General features: G+C 30.6%; 2 protein-coding genes across 2 annotated transcripts; one reads left to right on the top strand and one right to left on the bottom strand.

Annotated features, from left to right (window-relative positions):
- Positions 1-7,636: 7,636 nt before the first annotated feature.
- VNE69_10040 (uncharacterized protein) lies at positions 7,637-8,296 on the top strand (the record flags this gene model as incomplete). The annotated part of the gene is made up of 1 exon (XM_065474761.1): positions 7,637-8,296. The coding sequence occupies one exon, from the start codon at positions 7,637-7,639 to the stop codon at positions 8,294-8,296; it is 660 nt and encodes a 219-aa protein (XP_065330833.1).
- A 6,337-nt stretch (positions 8,297-14,633) lies between these two features.
- Positions 14,634-15,703, bottom strand: VNE69_10041 (pol polyprotein; the record flags this gene model as incomplete). Its single annotated transcript, XM_065474762.1, has 2 exons — positions 14,634-15,569; positions 15,689-15,703. 2 exons carry the CDS (start codon positions 15,701-15,703, stop codon positions 14,634-14,636), a joined length of 951 nt encoding a protein of 316 aa, XP_065330834.1.
- Between the last annotated feature and the right edge of the window lie 7,180 nt (positions 15,704-22,883).

Genomic DNA, 22,883 nt, shown 5'->3' on the forward strand with positions numbered 1-22,883 from the left:
AAACAGAATTTTAATATTGGATAACGCATCCATACACAGAACAGCCGAAGTAGCCGCCGCTCTTAGAAACAAAGGATACAGTCTAAAACTTCTCCCTCCATATTCTCCACAACTAAACCCAATCGAAGAGTTTTTTAACAGTTTCAAGTCCCGAGTAAAACAGAGACCTAGACCAACAACCACTCCTTTGTTAATTGATTGTATTGAGGACGTGTTGAACACAGAAGTATTCGTCATGGGTGGTTACTTTTCTCATATGAGAGAATTTATTGAGAAAGCTCTTGTCAATGCGGATTTTTTCTGAATTAATATAATTAAAAATTATAATTTAAAATTTCTAAGATATTTTCATTGTTTGGCATGTAAATATTGATGTTTAGATTGCGTTGCCTCTTCTTTACGATTCAACTATATAAATCAATTATGAAAAAATCAAATATATTTTATAACAAGGTGTCTATAAAAATGAAACAAGGTGTAAATCTTCTACAACCAACATCAATTAAGAAAGTGTTATTATCAAGCGAGTCAACTACCATTCTCCGATTAAATACTTTGGAGCACCTTTTTTATTTATGCCTTCGTTCCTTATCATCACTATTTCCCCCCTTCGAAATTGTATTCCATAGGTTTCCTTTCATGCTTAGTTTTTAATTTTAGTATTTGCAGTAATTGCGTTTTTTCAATTTCTCAGCATTTTCTTCATTACATGCTTCTGTTGGAGTCATTATAATTCCCGTGTGAAATGTGGTGTTGTATACGTGTAAAGCACGTGTTAATCCTTGTGTCAGTAGTTTTCCGGTAATATTTTTATAAATAAGATCCTGCAAAGTCCTGTTAAAACGCTCTACCCGTCATATTGATTGATGATGGAATGGCGAGGTATAATGAAGATCAATATTCTTATCAACGCATGATTGTTTAACTGAATTCCCAAATTTTCTTTCGATTGATCTAGAATTATGTTTTTATCCTTACTTTTCATTGATCTCTTAATAAATTCTGCGACTTTTGCGGGTTTCGCGATTTAATTATCTTAGCAAATCCGTAGCTTGTAAAATAATCATTTCGGCGATTATGTATTGGTTATTAATAGGGCCAACAATATCAATGACAACCTCCTCTCCCTTCTCGTAAGATGTTACATATAGGAATCTTCTCTTTTTTGGATTATATTTTGTACAAATAGTGCATCTTTTTAGAAACCTTTCTTTTCACCTCTTCCACGTTTTTTCCCTTAATCTTCTTTTCTCGATTCATATTTATAGATTGTATCCCTCTATGCAAGAGCTCTTTATGGATTTGCTTTATCTGTTCTCCCATCCAAACTGTTCTTTCAACTTCATTTATCGTAGGCTGCGAATCTAATTGTAGGAGAGGACTAATTTCTGCTGAAAAATTGGCAGGGTTACGGCTCAGACAGTCTACGTGTGGGGCCTCCTTTCATTTTTTATACTTTAAATTAAAACTAAAATTCGCAATTCTCGCCAACCATCTTTGTATTCTTAACGACTTTATTTCTCCCTAATTAAGTGCTTCTGAGGCTTTATGGTCCGTTATTACCTCAAAATCAGTACCATAAAAAGTACTCAAAATGTTCATTGCCCCAAAGTATTGCTAGGCATTCCTTTTACTGATGCTGTATTTTATTTCCGTTTCCTCAGTCTCCTGATTGCAAAAGCTACGGCTTTATCTTCACCTTCGAACTCTTGGGATAATATCGCAGCTATCCCACTGCTTGACACATCAGTCTCTAATTTAAATCGCTTAGAAAATCTGGTTGTGTCAATTCCGTGCTATGTTTAAGTGAATTTATGAGGGCTAGGGATGTATTGTTTTCTGCTTCTCTCCAATAAACGTTTTATCGCCCTTTAACAAACCATAAGGGGGTCCGTCCGTCTATTAATGCACAATTGGCAATGAATTTTCTATAGTAATTTATCAGTCCTAGGAATTCCTGTACTTTCTTCTTATCTTTCGGAAGCTCTAGATCGTCGAGCGCCTGTGTTCGTTTTACACAAGGTAGTACTTTATTATAGGTTATTTTGTAGCCCAAAAATTTCACTTCCTCTTTTTGACTATTGATTTGTCTATATTGATATTCATACTATATTGTTTAAATGTATCTGTAACTCTCTTATATGCCTCGTCATGTTCTATCTCATTCCTACCAAAAACTCGAATGTCGTCCACATAGCAATAACACGACTTACCGAGCTCACTATTCAGAACATGGTCCATATATCGTTGAAAAATAGCTGGGCTATTTTAAATCCTTGTGGCATTACTCTCCACCCATATAGCACATGCTTGTATCGGAATGCTGTTTTGTGTCTATCTCTAACACTTAATGGTACCTGAAAAATCCGTCATTCAGGTTGATCGTAGAAAAAAAACTTCATATCTCTTAAATTGCATAATATTTCGTCGATATTTGGTAATGAATAACGATCCAGTTCAACAAGATTGTCAATGCCACTAAATTAGTCGTTATTCTAACCTTTCCATCCGGCTTTATTACTGGTCGAAGATTATTTAACCAGGAGGATTCGACTTACATATGTATCCATTATCAATGAGTGTCTTTATAGATTTATCCGCTTCAAACTCTAGCTTTTTTGGTAAAGGGTATACCTTTTCCACAACCTTACATCCTTCTTTTGTTTTTATTTCACAAATGTATTTAAATTCATCTTTGTCCATCACCTTCTTTATCGTGTTTATCCCATCAAAATTTTCTCAGATTTAACCTTTGGGAGGACATAGAAATCGGCCGTACATTTAATGGTTTTATATTTAAATTCGAGTGAAACATATTGTTTGATACTAAATTGTTCTTCCAAACAGGTCCAGAATTTTATTTCTTCATTCAGTTTTTTAGGTATGAGTGATAGTCTTTGTATCGCTGAGTAACTCATAAAGTTATATTTTGCCCCAGTGTCATTTAAAACTGCAACTTTTTTGTCTTTAACGATGATAAAACTCTCTTTATTAAAAATTTCAACAATATCTTCGCTTATCTCATTGATTCTCTTGGATCTATCGGCCTCTTTTCCGTTATTTCTAACATTTTTAGGATACTTTCGACATGACCTAGCGAAATGACCCCGTCGTCCGCATTTATAACATCCTGTAGAACTAGAATTTTCGTTAATTTTCAAAGAAGTTAATCTTGCTAAAAGAGAATTTAGGGTACATGACCGTTTGGAACCCGCTTTGGGAAAATGAACCCGCATTGGGAAAATGAACCCGCATTGGGAAAATAAACCCGCATTGAAATTTTAAAGGACCCCCTTTAAAAAAATGGCAAAATTGGCAAAAACAATGTTTGTTGAGGCAGATGAGGTTTTTAGTGATGTAATGTATTTATACGTGGAATATAAAGAAAAGTTTATTTTGGAAACATTTGATGCTTAATCGGCGTGCGCCTTGCTCGTTTCTGTAACTAGTAGAATACTGCTTTTTCCTTGAGGTGATACAAGAAAATGTATAACCTGTTTCTATATGATCTCTAATCAATGGGCAGCATATGATGTCACATTAGCTAAGCAAAGGGATGGAGCACAGTACTAAGAATCACTCCATAAATGCCGTAACCTCTGGCGATTCTGAGTCACAATATTATATAATTTAGTTGGTTTCGGCTCATTTCTATAAGAGATATTTGATCTTAACATAAACAAAGAAGAACACTATGAGTACCTTTTACAGTTTCACTAGGCTTTTCAAATTCCCAAAAATTAACGGATAAATTGTCTTCTGTCATTATTTAAAATAAATCATCAAGTCCTTTTTTTATAACTTTTTTTTATTTTTCCCTTTTTTTAAATTTTTCAAAGCGGCGGGTTTATTTTCCCAAAGCGGGTTCATTTTCCCAATGCGGGTTCATTTTCCCAAAGCGGGTTCCAAACGGTCATGTACCGAATTTAGGTTGTTCTTCTTGTCCAATTGTTTCTCTTTTTTCTTTTCTTCTTCCATGCCATGATTTCTCTGGAGTTCCCGAGCTCCAATTGATTTAACTGACCATAGATATTTTTTTATATCGCTATTATCTGCATGCAGTCCTTCTGCGATGATGTCTACAATATCTAAATCGCTCAACTTGTAGATACTAGCCTTTTCTTTTACCCTTTCTATAAAGGCTACAATGCCTTCGTTCTCATCCTGGTTTAATGGGTATATCTCACCCAGAGAAATCTCTTCCTTATCAAATACTTCTTTGGTGGACTCTAACCATTTTTCATATATTAGAGCGCACTTTCTTCGCGACTCTAGAAACTCCTCATACCATTCTATAATGGCGTACTCTGCTCTTCCTATGATGTACTTAATTTCTTCTTCATCGTTTTGTTAAAAAAGAAAAACATCATTCCCAATCTTTTACATTTTTTAAAGGGGGTTTCTATTGTTATAACCATGTTTATGGGCTTTGATGTCCCATTCTCCACCATGTCAATAGATTTATTGTTGTCCTTAAAAAGTTAGGGGGTTATAAAATTTAAAATAAATATCATCAATATGGATTCAACCAAATGATTTTTTTTCTTATTTTGTTGTACATGCCTATTCCGAAATTGGTTCAGATAAAAGTATATTTTAACATTTAATGATACCGAGAACTATAATGAAATTAAGTTTTGTGAAATTTTTTTCCCAAGAAACTACCACTGATGATTTTTTCAGTAATGACTCTTCTAATATTATTCTTGATCAGTATTACAAGGTAGCCAGAAACTATTTTATAATTATCCTGAGCACCCTGATATTAAAAAGAAAATATACGAATTATTTTATAAAAATAAACAGATCGATATCGGATACTATTTAGGAAATTTAAACATTACACTCGAAAGTTTATTTAAAAGAACTCTATGCTCCAGAATATTTATATGAAATATATTTTATTTTAACTCTTGCTTATCTTAGACATAAGTTTTTATATAAATTTTTTATTAAGGATATTATTATGTATTAAAACTAGATAATTAAGAGCATTGACTTAAAATTTGATGGAAAATGTTGCATAGGTTCACACAATTATTTAACGCAAAAAGACTTATTAAGCTAGATATTGCATTGAATGGAGCAAGTACTGTAGAATACCAATACGCAGCCGAAGATTTGTATTATATTATACTAATAAAACAATAAGACCATTTATACCTAATGTTGAAAATAGTTATTCTAGGTGGACGTCTAATCAAGGTTTTCTTCAGTTATTCATTAATAAATTTTTAATTATTAACAAACTTTCATTTTTTAATTAATTCTTTGTTTAATCGTAAAACTTGTGATATTTGTGTATAGATGTGGAGTAGCCTTAATTCTATGTCTTGAAGATATTTACAAGAATATGTGTATTTATTAAATATGTGAGATAATTCATCTTTTTTTGTATGGGTGATATGTTTTTATAATTATACTATCTTTTGTAAACAACTAATATAAATTTTTATAGTTCAGTTCATCGTAGTCAATAAAAAAATATGGCATTGTTTGTAGGCAAATTCAATATACTATTTATTAACGCATGGTCTAGCTTAGTTATACATCGATTTTAACGATAAGTTGTACTTCCAGGATCAGATTTTATACAAATGGGAGTCAAAAGTAATATACAAGTTTCCCTATCTAAAATTATGTACAATAGCCGAGGGAGTTTTCAAAACAAATATGCAAATACCGCGCAAAAATTATTCATTTACATTCTTAATCAATATTATATTTAAAGGTAGAAGTATTGTTATTGTTTAGAACACCTATAGTCGCTGTTTTACTACGCTTACTTAATTCAAAGGTTCTAAAATATCATAAGAAGAAAGATTCAATATTAAAAAATTTGAACTATAGTTGTAATAAAAAATGAGAAGCAACGTCTGCGACAAAAAAGCTTTTTTATTGACTAAATAACCAGTAAGACCTTAGTAAACGTTTAATGATATATTATTCGAATTGTTATTATTTTTAAAAATCAAAAAACTTCATCTAAATAGAACATTGAACATTATATCGATTGATTACATAGAATAAGAATTCAAAATCAACCATGCAATTATCTTGCATATGAAGATTAAATCATAATCAGATCAAATATTTACCAATTCAAAAAGACATATAACTTTTCTATTATATATATTATATTTATCGCATCTACATCTAAATTTTTATCAATGTTGATATTTGTCGCATTATTAAGGTTTTTTCTTTTTTATGAACTCTAATATTCACTTGAGACTGTCTTTTTAATATGTTGTATCAATCTATTTTTACAAAGATATAATGTCACACGACATCCTTCCTGCACCTAGGACGGCCAAGTAGGACTCTAAGACTTGAACCCCTCGGCTGTCATATCTCAATTACAGCCGAGTCATGGACGTAAACAAATACGTCTTCGTCAACAAACAAATGACGAATAAGAAAGTGTCTATCCTAGTGAATAATGCAAGAATATGAAAGCTGTACAAGAGACCAGCTTTCCCTCCAATGAATGATAAGTTTGACACGTATTAAAAATAAAATATAAAAGGATGAATTTCCAGCCCTTGACGTTGGCATGAAGAGCACCAGAATTAATAAACATTTTAAAACTAACAATTATTTAAACAAGCCGAGCGGCCAAGGAGGCAGCTCGCACCACATATAATATTTTATTAGTAATTTTATAATTAAAGTGTTTGTTTCTTAGATAATTTTAATTTCAGTTCGTCATGGCACTAGTAAAATCTGATTATCCTATATTTAAGTATAAAATAAAAAATTAACTAATTTAAATCATTTATTGAATAAAGTAAAAAAATAATACTGTAAAAACATACTACAAACTGTATACATATATTACTTAAAACTCATATTTTATTGTGTATTTTAGGGGGTTTTTCCTGTTAAAGGTACTTCATTCATTTCATGATTTTTGGGCATAAAAAGCAAAAAAAGCAATCGAAACACTTACATCTTTTAATATGATACATATTAAAAAATTATAAATTGGCAGTAGATTTAAAAATAAGTTTGAAATTTAACTTGCTGATTTTTTGTTCGCATATTTAAAAAATGAGACTATGTTTTTTTGATTCATTAATAACACTATCAACGTATTATACATGCCACAAAACAAGTTTGTGTCAACATATCTTATTTACAATCAAGTTAAAACTAAATTTTTATGCTGCAAAAAACGTCAAAAATTTTGTTATCTTACTATTACATCAAAATATACAATTAAATATCAAAAAACCATCTAAATGATTCTTGGTTAGTATAAATCGTCATTTTAAAATGATACTATGTGAATTGTCATAGATCAACAATCTACGTCATCGCCTAATGATTTATAAAATTTTATATTTTTGAATTATTATTATGATAGCTTTATCTTAAAATATTATTACTCTTTTTTAATTTAAATATCTGAAAAAAATATGTTTTAAAACGAATTTTTATGAGATACTGGCACACTGGATACAATTCATTCATACCTTTAATCAAAAATTTGTGAAAACCTTTGAAAAAAAAATTGATTTTATTTTATTAAAAGCGATCTTATCGTTTAAACATCAAATATTATCAATTAAATTAATTGCAACTTAATTGTTTTTAGAAATAATAATATTTAAACGAGAATAAATCTACCCCAATGTATATATTGCAGTATTTAACTATGAAATTCTGCTCTTTAGTGAATAAAGGCGGAATGAAAACTGAACAAGAAAATCTTTTTAAACATGAATATAATTTACAAGTTAATTTTCAAGATTTTCCGCAACAAGAATATCAAGGTATAAAACTTCATCATTATAATAAGGTGGTTAAAGACTACTTCTTTTGTATTGAGAAAAATCCCGAAATTAACAAGAAAATTTCTGATTTATTATCTAGTGATCACGACATTGACATTACTTATTTATTTCTCATTTTTAAACAATATTTACAACAGTTTTATTTGGGGATGCCATATGATACAAGATGTATAAAACGTTTATCTTTCATCGAATCCTTGTCTTATCTTAGTTATAAGTCAATAATCAAATTGGCAAGTATAACAGATTTTAATGAGTACAAAAGAACCAAGGATCAAATGATTAATAGCGTTGAATTGAAAGTAAATCCTGATTGTGAAAAGAAAATCGAGCAATTGTTTAATACCGACGAATATAATAAGATATTTTTAATGCCAAAAGACGTGGATACTAATGAACATATAATAAGAAGTAAGAGATATGCCCCTTCTCATACGACAACATCTAGACAAGATATTATTTATGATGATGTGAAAAAGGTATTAATGAGCGATTAGACATTTGGGATTGTATAGGATTATTTGTAAATAAAAAAAAGTTTTAAAAAGTTTATTGTGTTTATTATTTACTTATGGAGTATTAAAATGTAGCAGGGAAAAAGCAAACTTTTGTGGCACTGAGGAAAAAATGCAGAAACAGTAGCCAGAAGCCAAACTTCAATAGTGTGTTCTCTCATTTCTTTCCCAAGAACTCTACAGCTGTTTATTAGAGCATCATAGCTGCCAAAGACTTACTTTTAAAAAATTCTTTCATTAATAGATAGATTTTTAAGCATGCCAAGCGCAGGGAGAAAGAAAGCCGCTGAGTTCTTCTTACAAAAAGTTGGCTCACATTGAGGTTATCAGAATACAAGGGCAAAGTAAAAAAGCCGGCACTAGTAATAGCGGGAAAAAATGAAAGCTTGTATATAATAGTGTATTTTTTCAAAAAACAAAATTCGAACAATGCTCGAATCTAGAGAAGATTATTTATAAAGCAAAACTTTAAAAATAAAAATATATTTGAAATAATTTAGTTTGATCCCGAACACTTTTTGGCCATTTAAAAGCACGTTAAATTTTTTTTTGTATCTTTTGAATAACAATGCCATATTAATTGCAGAAGAAATGGTGTAAGATTAATCCTTATGGAATGTCAGAGTTAGCGGATGTTTTAAACTTGTCAGTTCTTTTTTCCGAAAAGAAAAGAAGAGTATAACATCTTTAGTTTCAAGGAAGCTTATAAAACGTTGATGCTATTGAATTTACGTCGCTCTTATAAATGTCAGTGCTTTATTAATTTTCGATCCAAGAAAAGTTTTTAGATTTGAAGCTAGTCCGTGAACTTAATCTGTCTAAAGCGATATCATCCGAAGGCTATTTTGATATTAAATAGACAATCTATATATTCAAGGATGTTAAAAATACTAACCGACACAGATAGTATAGACATAAAAATCATAGATTTTGCCTTTTTAGATGCGGGTGCAACAGAAAACAGAAATTTGTACAAGATCAAATACAATGTAAACAAAAATATCCATTTTATTTGATTTACCATATGAAAAAAATAATAATCAAAGGTTACGATTTTTTATAGACTATCTGGTGTATCTCTCCAAATGTCAAGAACATTAAATTTTTACATTTTTTTTCATTCGAGGACATCATTATGAATTTACCAAGCTGCAAAAACACAAGATGATATTGCTTTTTATGTTACTTTTTTAAAAGTGTGCAATCATATATACATATGTACATGATAACAATGATAAGAGAAATTATCTAGTAAAAAAACGATGCTTGGGTCCTAAAATCGTTTACCTATCTATTTCAAATGATAACCAAACCAAAAAAGGCTTTAGGGCGTTTGCCCGTGAGTCAAATTTCAATATGCTTACAACAAAATACACACTTAAAATAGTGCAGACAATGTTTAAAAGAATGGACCACTTGAAAAGAACCAAATAGAGATAGTTAGTCAAATATAAGAGTCAAAAAACAATCTTGGATGTGTATAGAGTCAATAAAAATATAACAACAAGCCTATGTACATGCTGGATAAAGTAGTCTTTCCTGTTTACTCCATAAAATATTAGAAACTATTAACATAGGATGGTGTGTGAAATCGTCTCGCAAGAATATTCTATTTATATAGTCTACGGTTAGAGTTTGGCAAATAACAAAAGTGCAAAATGGGTTCACATTGTCAGCTCTTTGTTTTTTATCCTGTATTTATTGCGCAGCAAAAGTTAATTTAATCTGATCAAAAGTAAATAATACACATATGAAAAGTATATGCAACGTATTTTAATATTATTTATATACGTTAAACATCTTTAAAAAAGTAGTAGTCGATTTAAGCCCGATTAATGAGTAAATAAAGGTTTTATTTTATATAGGTTAAATACTGAAAAAGAAAAAAACAATAATGAGTGAAGGGAGGATGCAAATTCATTTTATTGACACCGAAATATATATATATCAAACTAATTTTTGACGCCGTATTGTTATCAAGGATAATTTTTAAGTTGTAAACAACGCTATACTAAAGAGGTCCACAAAACTACCAATGCACAATAAACGATAAGAATGATTTGAGCTATTTACGAGTAGCAAGTCAAGTGATCAACTATTAAGTATGTTCATTTAATTGGAACTTTTAGAGTTTTAATTTGCTATCCGAAATTCGATGGTACTTATTACGTATCAAATTCCTAAATTGTACGTCTCGGAGAAAGACATACCTACCTACTATTAATTTCAGTATATCTTAAAAAGAGTTATTTAGAAGTTTATACCTATTTTGCTCAACTTGAAGTCTTGTGTGGATTCAATAATAACTTACTAAGAAGAGTAGAGATTACCATTATCGTCTAAAATTACATTTATGTTTGTAAATGGGTATCTGTGTCTTATATATAAAAGTGGAGCGAAATACCTCGACAAAGCGTTTATTAATAACAAAAAAAGCCTTTATTTCATGTAAGTAGAAGGTAGGGAGAAACCTTACATAGGGATCAGAGGGATTTGGATGTGATCCTCATCCAAATGGACTGTGAGATTCTTACTCACTAAAACTTTTTCCATATAACCTGCAGGTGTAGTAAGCTCTGCCGTATCCATTGGACTTTGGCTCCAGGAGAACACTTTCGATTTATACCTCAAATCGCGTCCTGAGTGACCTCACAGCGGATGTACTTAACGGGCATGGTTATCTATACCCCGAGAAGAGACATCATCGTACTGACTCAAAGATCCCTATAATCATCTGTATTGCACACACGTCTCCTTACACGGCCACATCACCAACGGCATTTTTATTGGGCTGCGTTGACCACCAGTCTCCCACTAGTTTCGGCTACCGTGTTACAGAACCTTATAGGATAGGGACCACGAGACCTTCTATTGCCCTACTTCGTTTGTTCTCTTAGTTAGCTCTAGGATCCCATGCTATAGTGCACCATTCATGGGCTCCAACTAGGCCGTACTCATTAGATACTTTTATGTATCATTATGTCACCAAAGGGTGATATTGATTTTTGGCTTTGAGGTGCGTTCCTACACTAGATGCTAATCCCCTTGTTGCTGGACACACACAAGTTTCATTGAATCAACTTAATGATTATCGTGAACATTTTCATCATCTGAGTTGTTCCAACTGCATCATAGAAAGTAGAAACAATTTTAAGCCACCTGGGAATCGAACACAGCCATTGCTCAATGGAAGCATTGCATTCTACCACTGTGCTAAGGGCACCTACAAAAAAAGCCTATGATCATACAAGCATAACTAATGAATCTAAGAGTTAATAAGATGTAAAAAATGAGTTCTATAACCTTCTTATCGTTTTTATTCTACTTATCAAAGAGAACACATGCTTAATATAAAACAATTTTTTAGCAAAATTAAAAATACATCCTATGGTAAGAGAACAACGTCCACAAATCGACAATAAAGAATAAACTTGTACTGATAGCTGTCTAGTGTGTTCATTTGCTTTGTAAGATTAAATGAATATCATAACTAAATGTCATATATATTTACAGCTTATAATTATTTAAATATGCCTATAACAAAACAAAGAAGATATATATTTATTCTGTATACGATATTAAGGCTATGTTAACGTAACTGCAGTAAATTTCTAATATCTACTGATATGTAATAAATTTTAAAAAAGGCTGGTATTCCTATAATTAACACATATGAAAAACAACTATTAATAGTGAAAATAAATAGAAACACAGGCTCTTAATGTAAAAAAGAAGATTAATTCCGAAATATACTGTATTAATACATTATGTCGGAAAGAATAGTTAGATTTCGCCCTGTATTTGGTATTTTGGTGACAAGATACAAATAAAAATGCATAAGATATCTGGAAATCTAACTGTTTATGATGTATACATTAATTTATTTCGCCGAAGAATAATTAGCGTCTATATTGTTCTATCGAAGAACAAAAAATGATCAGAAAATATATGAAGAAGAAATTTAAGCACAGATGTAAGTAAAGATAATAAAAGCTAAATTTCCAAAAGATTTACGTGTAAAAAAGCTGTAGCATTTTAGACCATACGAGCATAAACATTATGCATCTTTAAAAAGTGTAAAAATAAATCTCATTAATAATACCGTGATTTTTTAAGCAAAAAATTAAAATTACGCAAATTTACTTATTTAATTTACGATTCAATTGTGAACCATAAAAGCATTTATTCTTTTTATATGATTCTGTTCATTCTTTTACGTAATAATCAAAAAATCTATGATGTTTTAGTAAAAGTTATGCTTTTATGAATACAGATTTTAATATTCTTTTATTAAATTGGGTATATAAAAAAAGTTAAGTTTTTATAAAACTCCCAATATTTTTTTTCATGGAGGAAGCCCTCTTACAACAAAAATTGAAAATAAATATAATTAGTTCAAAATTCTATGCGCCATAATATATTTTCTAAATTACAATAGTTTTCTAATCTAACTCAGATATAAAAAAATCTTTTTGACTGTAACATAATAGATTATAAAGTAGTTGTCCACATAAGGATCGTTTTTAAATTTGCTTAGTTCACCTAGTTTTACGCATATAAATTACTTATCTTGTACATTTTTATGTAAAGCCGTAATGTAAATCTTACTGGATTCATAAAAGGGCTAAGTTCCTTAAATTTTTTTAAATCAATCTTAAGTGTTAATTATAACGTGAATGAAACTGTATTAATTTTCATAGTCTTTTGGATTTCTCGATGCGAAAACATTGAAAATTTTTCAAAGAGAAGGAAGCTAATAAATCACGAATTAGCTTAAATTACCAAGGCCTGCATGCCAATACTAACCATTTCAAAATATTTACCAATGAACGTAGAACTTCTACAAATCAACTGTCTTTTGGATACATTAACTTCCCAATATAAATATCTATCTACTTAATTTAGCCTTGTGTCGTGTACAGACGCTGATATTAAACGGAGAGATGGAAGAAAAAAAAAACCATCCCAGAATATATATAAATGCTTAAAGAGTCGAAGGAAACATGGCATGTCACAGTTATGAGCGATTTCAAAAAAACGCTCATTTAAAAGAAGTAAAAAAGATCTAATTATTTATTTCTACTTTATATGCTAAATACTATAATTTGAGAATTACGAAAAAAAATGAACAATGATGAAAAACAAAAAAAATCTTGTATTTTTAAAGACTGGTCTTCCTCCGACAAGGTAGGTAGAAAGATAAAAAAACATTTGTTCTTATGCACAAAACAAAAAAAATCATCCTGTTTGAGTATTTAGTTAATGTAACTGTTAGACATATCTAAGTTAAGGGGTATTTAATAATAAAAATATAAAATAAACAATGACATGAAAATGTCACAACAATAAGAATTGTTTAGCAATTCTACTAAAGGTTCATGCTTTTACATTTATAAACCTATTATCAAAGTATTCTTTTGCTTGTTTGTTTATTGACGCATTGGCACATCACGGAGGACACCTTTGACTGTTGATGTTCATGACATCTGTTATTGTGAGGTAGTTCATAACATCACACAGCTCTAGCCACCTCTTCTTCTCCTGCATCCTCTTGATCGTATCCTCGTCGTCGTTCCAAAGAGATGAACTTTAGAGTCTTCTTCATCACAATAGATTGGATGTATGCTTCCAGTTAGGGTTAGATTTCCAACTCCCTGATGTACTTTCTCTGATATTTGGTCACCCCCCAGCCCATGTTATTACATAAGGAACTATTCTTGTCCGAGATTCATGTATTAGTCCTAGTTCATTTGCAAGAAGATCATATTTTCGTAGTTTTTTTTCTCGACTATAGTAAGCCATCCTGGTTGGTTATACCAACTTCAACTTTAAATTTTCTTTTTTTTTGTCAAACACAATAATATCCGACTTATTATGGGTCTCCTTTACATTATTGGATATTCTCGTATCTATTCTTATTTCCGCACGCCCATTTTATGATCTTCTGTACTGAGTGTCCACGTATTTTTTTGTCTTCTTAAACCCATATTTAATACATAGTAAGAGATGATTGATCTAATTACCCCGTTTTGTCTTTTAATATAATCAAAACCCCACATTCAATCACACTTGGTAGCTAAATGAGATGTCCCATGGGGACCTAGCCATTTTTTAAATATGCCTCTATGAGGCTTTTGTTATATTTTATATTTTTAATGTTTTTATTGTCATTATATTTATTCTTTTGATTATAGTTATCTTTTAAATTTATCATGCCCTCCTTTCTTAAAATTTTATTTATAATTTTTTAAAACTTAAAGGGAAAATAAAATAAATAAAATAAAATTATGTTATGAAAAGACATAACATCCTGCCTCCTCTAGAACTTCAGCTGACTTAGATGTATCCAGTCGTTGTATCCAACTAGTTTTACCCATCTTCCATTTATACCTACTTCTGAGACTTTATAGGATCCGCAATACTTTGGTTCTAATTTATTAGTAGAAGGATTTTTCCGGTAGACTTCTTTTCCACATGTCACGATATCAGTGTCATGAACCTCTGTTCTGCTTGGTTGACTGTATTCCATTTTCTTTGATTCTAGGTCATAAAAACTTCTTTTAAATACGACTTCCCTTGGAGAGAAGCCCATCGTTGTATTGACGTTGTTATTAATTCTATGTTCAATGCTTTTAACTATACTCTTCATATCCCTTTTTTTATTCATCCTCAACATTTCGGAAATTGTCCTGTTAATTCTTTCTGACACTATGTTACTTTGTGGATGATACGCCGGTATCAGTTGTTGTATATTTCCTTGTTTCTGCAAATAATTTTTTACTAAATGGCTTGTATACTTAGTTCCGTTATCTGAAACTACCTTTTTTGGTTTAGTAAAATGTTCTTGCCAAACTTCTAAGCATTCTATAACTTCTTGACTTCGAATTTTCTCATTAAAAAATATCTTTGTATATCTGGAAAATACATCTGTAATTGTTAGTATGAAACCTTTGGTCGAGTAGTATGCACCCTCAAACTCCTCCAAACTAAAAGGTCCATAAATGTCAGTACTAATTGTCTCAAATATTCTCTCGCTGTATATTTTCACGTTGCTGTATTTTTTCTTATTTCTCTCTTTATTGATTAAACATTTGCTGCATTCGTGACATACTTCAGTTATATTTCGTTTGATGTTATGTACCCAGTAGTGTTTTTTTTTAATATTAAGATACATAATTACTTCGCCGCAATGTTCAGAAATTTCGTGTATAAACTTTATAAACTCTTTTGCTTTACTTTCACTGATAATTATTCTCTGCTTATTGTCTTAGTAAGCGCTATATATGACAATTCTCACATGAATAGCATCGTAATACTCGGTTATCGTTCGGTAGCTGATTTGTAAGATTCTAAATACCTCGCTCAAAATGTCACTGGTCCTAGCACCATATTTGATCTTAATTATATTTCTTCTAATTGTTACGCAATCTTTTGCAAAAATCTCATTATCTAATCGTGAGTCTGGGATTAAATTTTTTAAAATTAAAACTTGTTGTTCATTTGTCCAGGCATTCTGGATCGCTATTGATTCAAATTCTATGAACCAGGTTGTAATGTTCCAGTTATCTATGTTTCTTATTATTCTTATTTTCTTGTTAAATTCCGTTTCTGTTCCTGGAATTCTAATCTTTACTTGTAAAAAGTCGTCCTCATTATCAGATTTCTTCTCCTTAAAATTGTTTTTGTTATTCTCTTTTGAATTCAAATTGAGATGTCCCATGCGGACTTGGCCATTTTTTAAATATGCCTCTATGAGGCTTTTGTTATATTTTATATTTTTAATGTTTTTATTGTCATTATATTTATTCTTTTGATTATAGTTATCTTAAAAATTTATCATGCCCTCCTTTCTTAAAATTTTATTTATAATTTTTTAAAAAACTTGGAGGGAAAATAAAATAAATAAAATAAAATTATGTTATGTTATGAAAAGACATAACACTAAATGATCGTCGAACTATCTATGAGATCCAAAATGAAGACATTGTCGCTCTTGTCCACAGAAAATATTTCTATCCTGTCGAAGCAGTAAATTGCTTCAGATCTAGCCTAATTGTTTCCTTTAATCAGCTAGGTAGAAGAGTCCATAATGCTTACTAAATAATTGTCCCTAGCTTTAAACAACTTTCCATGGTTTGTTCTTATGTCAATTTTGCTGTAAAGCGCTTCTTTTTGGGATTCTATTATCATCTTCTGGGGTATATCTCCTACACAGCTGTACCCAATCCTGAGATACTCGTTAATTGTAAACAAGTTGGATTTGCTCTCTGCCTCTACTTTAAGTATCTCTGCCCGTCTTAGTGAGCTATTTCTAGGCCCATCTAATATTTTATAAATATTCAAAAGCATACTTTCGCTTCTATCTTTGAAACTTATGAGGATTCTTCCCATTTCAGATCTAGGAAGGTATAGTCTTTCCTCGCAGGCTGGCTGTAGATGGACCTGGTACTTAATAAGATTTGTCGGGTATCAAAATCGAGACTTTTGAAATCTATTGGTTCAATTTAGGAAGTCCTACATAATGTTTTATTACTGATATTGCATGTTAATTAGGAGTTCAAATTATATTCTTACAATTTAATAGGGTCTTGCACAGTTTTTCAATCCTCTATAGATCTCATTTCTTACTTTTTCAAAAGTCTCTCTTCTGACAGCACTAGAGGCATCCTTTGTTATTCCAGGGTATTTGCATTCTTGATGTTCTTCTATTATTACTCCATCTTCACTAACAATTGGTTGCAGATATACACCTGTTCATTCCTAACCCTACGGCCGAGAAACCCTTTTTAGTTTCCTCATTCATCAGTTTCAGAACGTGTCGTTCTCTGCGAGGAGCTTAATATCATTAATAAATAAAAGACAGTTAGTTACATTAACGCTTTCGTGGCTCTGTATCTCTACTTTTGGTCAAATTGAATTCAGTTTTTCTGCTCAGCGGGTCCATACATAGTACAAAAAAGCGAAAACAAAGAATCACCTTGTAATATGCATCTTATAATCTTCTTATTCAGTATTGTTTCCAAATCTGATTTTCTCTCAATCTGTCACCTTTTAACCGTAACTTTAAGAATTTACTAATAAAAATTTTATAGAAAATTATATTAAAAATATTATCGAGAAGCATTTACTCGCCGGGAAGGTTAGGGCGGGCATTATATCTAGTTTTAGTTTGCGTTTGTTATATATGATTATAACTTTAAAAATAAAAATCTTGAATTAACATTTTGTTCTTGCATATATAACCAACATGTGATAATCCGCATTTTACTATTACATATTTAGAAAGGCCGCCAATGTTATAGAAAGCAAAAGAAAAAATATTTTTATTGAGATTTTATTAATTTCATACATCTAGCTGATGTCTTTATGAGGAATAAATGTTATGTCAATTGTTTTATATTTTTTTAAAAAGTTGTATCAGTCTTTTAAAAAATTCTACTAATTTTGTTTACAACCGTCAATCATCTCAGCATTAATTACGAAGAATCTAAACTATTACACGAGTAGCTCGACCCATTAAATCAAAAAATGCTTTAAAACAATATATTCTTGTCTAAATCGAAAAATTATAAGAAGTTTATTTTTTCTACAATTGTTTATGTCGCCCCAAAAGAAATAATTTGCTAATTGAACCGTTTTTGATCCTTTTGTTTATAGCGTTGGTTTACGGAAAACTCTTTGCTTCGTTTATAAAGTAAATATGTTTAACCTCTTAAAAGAGTTCTCTATATCCGAATGCATTTATTTTTCTTCATAAGGAAGCCCATTGCAATTTATGATATATATATATATATATATATATGTTGATTGATTAAGCTCAGTATAACATTATGAAGATGAAGACCATTATTTCTAATATAATGGTAAAATAAAGGATTAATGATGGAGAATTTGCTCTATAATTCTCAACAAGGCAAAAAAAAAAAAATATAGTTCAATGCAATATGTGTTTTTTAGAAACGAACTGCACAAATACACAATTCTAAAGAAAAAATCGACTAATTGTGAGGAACAACTTTTTATTTCGAAAGTTTTGGGATGTAGATAGAATAAAAGCCACCAGGTGGCCGAAATACCAAAGAGAGCAGACACACAACAAAAAATAAACTTAGCATGATTATGTAGAAACAAAAATAAAAATTCAGATTTATTTTATATATCACTTAGTCCCAATACCAAAATTGCACATATGGTTTCTCCTTCACGTTAGAGTGAAATACCAAAAATCAATTTAAAATCTATAAAAAATGTTTCAATCTGAAAGAATACATACTATTTTTGTTAGTTTAAATGACAATGCGCAGTCTCCGGAGGAAAGGCGCAAGATAGATGCAGAAAGCTCTGATCTTCGATAAAAGATTATTATATGCTAGAATGAAAGGTTCGTCGCCTATTCACTTATATGTGAACTACATAGAAATAATGTATAAAAATGTATTTTCTTATTTAATTTCAAGAAAAAAGGATAGATAAAAACATACGCTCATAAATTCATCATGAATAATTAGCGCATAGTAATCGTTATTTTTTAGTGTTAAAGTATGTGATATATTAGTTTTTGTACTAGTGTTGATAATTTTCTGGTATTTTACATGCAAGTTTTTTAGATAAAAAAACCATAAACGTATTTAGTAAAAATATTTGAATTTCTAAACAATCACAATGTCTAGAAATTTATATTTTTTTTTAAAATAGGGGTTCCTTATTCATAAAATATAGATTGGCTGTTACTTCTATTGTTTTTTTGGTTGTAAGCTTTAACACCGACTATATTATATCATATACTGGTTCAAATAATTTTTTATAAATACGAGTTTTAATATTTTATGGGTTTTTTTGTATGTCAGACACTAATGCTCCAGATAAAACTTATTGAGATTTTTAATTAAAGTATCTATGGAATACATCGGACAGAAACAAAAAGCCCCATGTTACACCTTTGTAACTTAGTCTATTTGTAATTTGTTTAAAATAGAAAATATCAAATATATGTAAAAACGATAATCATCATATAAACGGTCTCCTGATACGACGGTTTCTTCGTTAACTTTGATTTTGGAGGAATTGCAAAATATTTACTAATATTTGGAACGTAAAACATAATTTATCACGTTAAATGTCGATCATCTTAACATTTTGTCATAATCCATGAAGTTAATAAAAAAAACTGTTTTGTGAATTAAATATATATATATACATATATATATATATACTTGAATTCGATGTCCTTTGGACGAACCGGGCTTAATAAATGGTTTTAAAACATAAATAATTTACTAAGTAATCACTTGAAATTTATAGTGACTTTGTTTCACAAATCATATAGCACAAGACTTGAAATCCCTAAGAATAGAAACGTAATCCAGATGATCACGCTAAAGAAGACGCTAGAGAGCGTTTTTATGGACTACCGAAGGAGAGAAGATGAAGCCGATGTGGAAAGGGCCATTAAGACTAGAAACTACCACAAGAATGAGACGCTACCGCGAAACTTATCCTTGAAAAACTAGAAATATAAACTACATGTAGCATACTACAATTAAATTTATTTTTATATATTTGAAATAATGTTGTGGTAGATTATTTTTTCCCAAGCTTAATACAATATATAGCATCGTAACGACAACAGTCGAAAAAACTATAAATGGGTTTAAACCTTGTCGTTTACAATAACCCCGATTTTTTATAGAATACGACATCCAATTTAAAATTTAAGCAATTTTTACAAAAACGGCATGCTAAAATAAAATTTTGGGTATTTCACAATTAAAATGTGGACAAAATTCTTCGTTATCCATTGTTTATATAATACAAATATGGCGTCGTTAGAACACACTTTTTGCTATTAGAAAAAAACTATATATTGTTGACAGCATTTTATTAATTGTCGCGGGGGGGGCGAAAGGAAGAATTTGGATAGAAATTTTACATAAGCATAGAGTGTGTTCAATATAAGTTGATATTTGAGGATTAAAAGTGTATTATGAACAAGGGTTAATATAAAAAGTTCTATTTTTGTAGTAAAAGTTTACTAACTTCCGCTTACATCATGAACATATAAAGATAATATAAGATTCTATAAATTAAAAATAGATATTGTTGGAATGAAAACATGGGTTTATTTATTATAAAATATTTAAAGAACAACATGTCAAAAAACTCAAAATAAACATTGCCATATTTAACATGTGTTACACTTCCTACACTACCCTACCTTTAAAAGCTTAACGTGATTTCGACTTGCCATAACTGTTTTTCCATTATCTAGTAACACTTTGAATGAATTAAATCGCAGGTCTATAACCGTTCCTTTTTCTTCCCATTTTGGTTCAAATTTTCCTCTGAACGGTAGAATTAAATAATACCAAACTCTATCTCCCACCTTAATGGCATCCTTATCCCCGGAATTAGCTTTTTTACTCGTGTCGTATTCTCGTCTGTAAACTTCCAAGTTCTTAATAGCTTGCTCCTGAAACTCTTTCTTATCTTTTGTTAAATGCATTCCTTCCTGTACATCTAACTTATTTGGAACTATTCCTGTTAAGAGTTCTATTGGTGCACACCCTATAGCCCTATGATATGATTGCATATAGGCTCTGACTGCTTCGGGGACACATTTTGCCCAATCAAATTTCCCAAATTCTGTAACCTTCCTTAATTTTATGGCTATTGTCCTGTTAAACCTCTCAACAAGCCTCGTGGTTGTAGGTTTATAAGGGGAACCATATTTCCAGATAAATTTTTTGGTCTTCGCATATCCCTCACAGATATTATTTTTGAATTCTTTACCATTATCAGATAAAATGGCTTTTGGAATACCATACTTCCTGACTATATGTTTATCTACCAAATAAATGACCGTGTTCATGTCTTTGGTATAAATCGGCACCACCTCTGCAACTTTCGAAAAGTGGTCAATCATTGTCAATAAGAATCTATATTTCTGCTCGCTTTCTCTCAAGGGTCCTACTATGTCTACTTCCCAAATTTCGCCTATTGTCTTCATTACTAAGGGTACAATGTCACTAAATTTCCTCTGTGGTTTTTCTTTTTGACATATTTCACAATTATCTACGTAATTTTCTATGTCTCTACTCATATTTTTCCAAGTAAATTTTCGCCCAATATTATATTTCATATTCTGTTTTGATCCATGCCCTAATAAATCATGATAAAACTTCAATAGCACTATTGTCCTTTCTTTTTTAACTATTTTCTTTTGGATTGAATTTATTTCAAAAACGTTCTCCTCTGGTTTTTTAAATTCTCTGCTCAGGTGATCCGTATAGTTTGATGGTCCTAATATATATTCAATATCAAAATCATATTCTTGTAGTAGTAATGACCATCTAGCCAACCTAGCTTTTACATTTCTAGACTTAAACAAGTATTTCAAAGCCTGATGATCCGTTTTTAGTGTAAATTTCCCTAATAATAAATATTCTCTGAATTTTTAAATCGACTTTATAACTGCTAGCAATTCTTGCTCAGTAGTAGAATAGTTTTTTTCTGTCTTGGAGTGTAAAGAGCTGTAATAAGAAATAATCTTGTCTTTCCCGTCACACATTTGTGCCAATGTGGCCCCGCATCCCTCATTCGATGCATCTGTGGTCAAAATAAATTTATCTTTTAAATTTGGTATCGTCAATAAGGCCGTTTTCTTCATTGCCTGTTTTACCTCTTCTATTGCCTCGCAGTATTTTTTATCATTCTCTGCATTTTTCCAGAAGTTATCCGCTTCCTCATTCTTGAGTCTTATTATGTCAAATAGTGGGTTAACCACCCTGTGACTGTTTTTTATGAATTTAGCACAATAATTATACAGTCCCAACAAAGATTGTAATTTCTTCTTACTTTTAGAAACTGGAAATTCTTGAATGCTTTTAACTCTTTCTACATCCACACTTATTCCCTCCTTTGATATAACATGACCTAAAATTTTTAAGTGGGTCTTATTAAATTCACACTTCTTTTTATTAAGTTTTAGTCCTACTGACTTGAGCTTTTCTAATACCCTTTTAACATCTCTTCTATGATCTTCTTCCGTTTTACTATAAATTAGTATATCGTCCATATATACTACAACAAATTTAAATAAGAATTCTTTTAAGATATTATTCATCACGCGCTGAAATGTCGCAGGTCCATTGACAAGCCCAAATGGCATTTTCGTAAATTCGAATAACCCTTCTCTACAAGCGAAGGCTGTCTTTTCTATATCACAAGGCGCCATATCAATTTGATGATATCCCCATTCTGCGTCCAATTTTGTGAAGTAAGTAGCGCCCTCTAATGCATTAATAAATTCTTCTACTCGTGGCATTGGGTATGCGTCCTTAATCGTTGCATCATTAAATCTTCTATAGTCCACACATAACCTGTGATCTCCATTCTTTTTGGGAACAATTATTATCGGACTTCTCCATGCACTTTCACTTGGTCTTATGATTCCCAAGCTCAGGTATTCTTTTACTATTTTAGAGGCTATGTCCTCTTTTGCGCCACCTAACTTGTATAACTGTGTAAGTATTGGTCTATCATCTTTTGTGATGATCTTGTGGTAACCTAT

The sequence above is a fragment of the Vairimorpha necatrix genome, chromosome 10 (genome assembly GCF_036630325.1).
Source record: "Vairimorpha necatrix chromosome 10, complete sequence".
In the NCBI taxonomy this organism is placed as follows: Eukaryota; Fungi; Microsporidia; family Nosematidae; genus Vairimorpha; species Vairimorpha necatrix.